Below are 5000 nucleotides of genomic sequence, written 5' to 3'. Positions count from 1 at the left end.
AAACATCTAGCTAGCGCAGCCGGAGAGCCGAGGTCTCCCCATTTCTCCTGGATGTGGTAAACAGCAGAGACGCCTCCGCAGCTCCATTAAGCACCTCTGTCATAACACGCGCGCTAACCACCCACGCAAACGTGTCTGCGGGGACTTCAGTCGGATGCCAAAACAGCGGCCACCACAACACAGCGGCCCCCAAATGAAATGCGCCTGTGAGGTAGACGGATCTCGCTTTTATTACACGAGGCGTTCTCAGATCAGCGCTGCTGCGCTCGGCTCGGCTCGTCTGTCTTCTCCCAGTTCCACTCAAACGGTTCCTGGTGGCGGTGAGGGTTTGGGGGGGTGGGGAGGGGAGGGGAGGGGAGGGGAGGGTCACAGAGCTCCCATGGGGCCCCACTCTGGGCTGGCCATGTATGGGTATGTGGGTGCTGGGTGAGGGGCTGGGGCTGGGGGTGCCAGCCGGTTGGTTGGTGTTCTCACAGCCATAATGAATGTGATGTCGCTACCTCTCTCTGGTGACACAATCCCCTCTTCTGCTCTACTTTCACGGCAATGCGCATGCACATACACACACACACACACACACAAAGACACACACAACACACGCACACACCTCCCCACTCCATTTTTGTCTTTGTACCGGCTGACGCTAGCAGTGTCCTGGCATTTGACGAGCACACGCGTGCCCAGATAGGATGTAACCATGGAGATCAGAGGGGTTACGGTGTTGGCACAGCGAGGAATGTGCCTTCATAGTAGACACACTGCGTCACTGGCCCCCCTCCACAACCCCCCCTCCTCATCTCAGATGCTTCTCTGCAGCCGTCATCGCTGATAGCATTTGGATGTCCTTGTCTAAGCACTGATTACACTCAAGATAAAGGGGCACAGAAACGGCCTTTCTTTCGCTGCTTTAGTGGTGCAGGCACCAGTGACGTCTCTTGTGGCTGGAGACATGAGGCACTACCTGAAACAAAGACCCTGTTTTTGGAAGCGCTAATGTCCGTTATGCCTCTTGCCTGAAGAGATCATCCAATAATGAGACTTGTCTCTGCTGTACAGACACCGATTATTTGACTGAAACAGGCCTGGCATCACCCCTCAACGGTCTGACGACTTAGCGCTGCACATGTAACAATGAGCGCATTTGACCCATAACTTACATAACTCACACTCTTATTATGTCAAGGCCCAGCCCCATGGGCCTCAGGTACTCACCTACTAGTACAGTCAGGGGAGGATCTGTCTTGTGGACCTTAGCCCATGAAGTCATACCGTACATGCACCAGATAAGCAATCATGTGAAACCCAATGAGTCATTCCTCTCTATCAGCGACATTATGAGAACAATAATGCCGATTCTCCACTGGAAGCTTGACTATTATCTTATTAACTATTAACCGTGTCCACCATCAAGACAAATAAAGGGCATTCCAATGTGATAGGAATCTACACACAGTAGGATTTCTTTCCATTGTTGAGAATTTCTATCTCACACATGTGTGGCCCCATGATGCCTACCTAGGCTCTATTACATGCAAAGAAACAATCCTTGGAGCTTTTCACGTCTTAAGACTGAGGGCATCCATCCTCTGGTGGATTTGCTCCTCTGGCCATAGCTGATTGGCTTAATTGTGTGATTAGCGTGGCATAGTTGAGATGGTTGTGGAGCTCCTCGCTGTGCTCAGCTGGCATGTGTGCCCGCTGCTCTCTGGTGGCCCAGTGTTGGGCGGCGTGATGTGCACAAGACCAGGGGGGGGTTTGATAACGGTCTGCTTAACACAAGACCAGACTGTTCTCTGTTCTCAATCAACCACTCTTTTGTCCCCAAAGTGGGAGAGCAGACCTGGGACCTCCAAAGAGAGAGAATGCGAGCGGGAAAAAAGATTAAGTGAGAGATAGATGGAGAGGGACAGAGAGAGAGAGAGAGAGAGGGAGAGAGAGAGAGGGCTCCATTGTTTTGGTCAGTCTGTGCCCCAGATTCCACTAACCTGGAATGGTAGTTCGGGGGCCAGGGAGCTCCCATGCTGCCCGGGGATATTTGCATCATGCTGGGGTCCTGCAGGCCGTCGCCCAGCTTGGTGGAGTGCCACGAGTGGGGACGGGATGCGGGCTCGCTCCGTCTGTCGGACACACACACACACACAACACACACAACACAGTGGTGAGTGAAAGGGGTGGCGTGACCCGGGCCTTGAGGACAGGGACCCAGGGAACACTGCCATGCACACGGCCCGCTGGGGGGCTGCGCCTACTAATGATAGCACGCAGGTCACGGACATGAAAACAATGACTCAGGACAAACCGCTCTCTTAATGCGCACACACACACACACACACACACACACACACACACACACACACACACACACACACACACACAAAAACTAACACACAAAGAGAGAGAGAGAGATGTATTGCAAATGAAATCCACAAAATACTCTCCACTCAACACTTCTCTCAACTCTCCTCTACAGCAGATGAAAGGGCACAGGAGAAACAGAGTTGTCCTATGCTAGGAGTACACAAGACTCATCTGAGCTGTGCATGAAGCGGTTAACACTTGAGGGCCAATGAGGCGGCAGAGGCCTTGGCCACGGGGGAGGCCCCTACTGTCCTCTCCTACCCAGGGGAAGTACATCATACTGGGGTGCTATCTCCACTTCATCACGTAAACACCATCAAACAAACACTTCCTCCCTCATTCCATCTCAAGTAACATCATCAAAGACGCAGATAACACAAACCCCCTACTGCTGTCACTCACCAAAACAGACTAATATTTAACAGGGAAATTAGAGGCCTAAACACTGAAGGCATCGACTTACAAAGTCTGCAGAGTTTGGGGGATTCTCTCAGGGTTTTGATACGTCCTTTGCTGTTCTGTTCTTTCGAGAACATCCTGACAACCAAGAATGGGAGCAAAAGAACATCCCTCTAAGTGGGACACATGGCTAAAAGCAACATCTCAAGAGACAGCCAAACTATCCGCACTGGCCCAAAACTATTATGTCACTCTGCTACGGTTTCAAGTTCCAATTTGGACTTGTTTGTACTGCATAATTGACAACCTGTACCTGTTGACACTGATCCAAGAGGACATTCTGCTGTTGCATAACACATAATTATAAGGAACAGAGGGTCATGTGCAACTTCAGTTCCTCCCTACAAGCATGAATGACCCTTTCAATCTGCGTTTCACTTCAAATATACACTCAGTCCATATCAACCAGTTCCAAACATTGAGAGTCCTATAAAAGTGGTCTACATGACTCTGTACCCAAACCGATACAGATATCTTCCCAATGTGGGCTACTCTGTCCTGGTGTGGGACACTGTGGAGTGGCCAATGGTCTGGTCCAGCAGGCTTTGAGAGGGCCGGATTAGAGAGGTGGACTGTAGCGGTGCCCCTGGGTCCATGAGCGCTGGTCACGGCCCATCAACAGCCCGTTACTCCTGCTGCTGACCCCCCACACACACACACACACCCACACACAATCCCTGCGGCTCCTGCCGACTTTAACCCATCACATCTGGGTTCCCAAGCACACACACACACACACACACACACACATACGTACACGAACACACACACAAACATACAACCACACACATCGCCCTGACCCACGCGGCCCACTCAGACCTTGCACGGCGATCAGGTTAACGGGCGGTGGGACGTGCCTATGCACTCCCTCCCTTCCTCCCTCCCTCCCTCCCTCCCTCCCTCTCTCCTCTGACCCCCCACGGAGAAATGTCTCGCTCTCCTCCACTACCCCAGGAGCTGCCAGGCTAGCACATTTTGTTCTCGCATGTCCGTGGAGCGTCCTGGAGCTCACAAATCAACAACCGTAATGACCAGTATCCGCCGCGCGCACAAACAAGCAGATGGTGACGGAGGAGCTCCGACGAGCAGTCAAGCACACTTTCAGTTTGACATGTACCGCGCTGAACTCCCTGACCCCCCATGTCTTGGTGAACATTACATGAATATGATTGATTTTGGCGGGAGGAGAAGGAGGGGTCAAGATAACAAAACCACAAGCTATTCCAGTGACTGGAAACCAAAACGTGTATCTCATAAACAGAGCAGAACATGGCTGCCAGTGGTGGGATGCCTGAACCAGAACTAAGACATCAAGCAGAGCAAGGAGCCCAAGACAGCCAAGAGCCATATGAGTGGAGTTCTGTTCTAGTTTAGGTTCTGTTCTGATTCATGTTTCAGTGGTAGAGTACATTACATGCATCAGCTCGTTTCTAGTCTGGTCTTCCTGTTTTCTGACCAGGTGTAAACATGTGGACTTTAACTTTGCTGACCAGATGAATCACATCACATCACCCTCCCCTCCTCTCCCCTCCCTCCCTTCCCCTCACCAAACAGCTTCTATCTCTCCTCCTCCTCTTTCCTTCTCCTGCTCCCTTTTCTGCCTCCTCCCCCACCTCCACTCCCAGACAGAGCAACCTCCCTTTTCAGCGCAGAGACTGGCGGCCAGATACGGGCCCTCATCACCCCGACCTCTCCGGCAGAATTTCACAATCGGCTCCAGAGGGACGGGGGATGGGCCGACAACAGACAGAGCCGCACGCTCCTCAAGGCAGCGCGAGACACAAAGCCCTTTTAGAAAGAGAACACGCAGGATCCCGTTTCCCCACACTTTGACACAAACAAAGTCTTTCACAAGTGGAAAACACAACTTCAACTCCGGCAAATCAGATTAAAGCAAGTCGTTACAGCTCTCTTGGAAATAATATGATTCATTATGAGCCACAAGCGAGATGGGGTGGGATGTCTTTAAAGGGGAAATTGGCTGAAGAAAAGACTTCCAGACTTTTGAAATGAACAACAACTTTGCGATCTGCAAAATGGCAGACGTGTTTTGGTCTTTTGTTTTGTCCTAAAACAGAGACACTCTCCCTTCACCTCTCCCTCCTCCTGAACTCCAAAGAGAGGAGCAGCGCTCTCCAGTGAGCAGGAACCTCACCCTGGGAGATCACGCCAGATTTCTGCTG

At 51.5% G+C, this 5000-nt stretch overlaps 1 protein-coding gene across 5 annotated transcripts in view; it reads right to left on the bottom strand.

Annotated features, from left to right (window-relative positions):
* shroom3 (shroom family member 3) overlaps nucleotides 1-5000 on the bottom strand; it is a 46929-nt gene that overhangs the window by 14587 nt on the left and 27342 nt on the right. For all 5 annotated transcript variants that reach the window (XM_062554225.1, XM_062554226.1, XM_062554229.1 and 2 more), the window contains one exon: nucleotides 1986-2117. In XM_062554225.1, the coding sequence (XP_062410209.1) occupies nucleotides 1986-2117 (132 nt within the window). The remainder of the gene's footprint in view (nucleotides 1-1985; nucleotides 2118-5000) is intronic.

Source organism: Sardina pilchardus, chromosome 14, assembly GCF_963854185.1.
Source record: "Sardina pilchardus chromosome 14, fSarPil1.1, whole genome shotgun sequence".
NCBI classification, from domain to species: domain Eukaryota; kingdom Metazoa; phylum Chordata; class Actinopteri; order Clupeiformes; family Clupeidae; genus Sardina; species Sardina pilchardus.
Note: the sequence above shows the minus strand (reverse complement) of the source record. Positions and strands in the feature narration are given on the sequence as shown.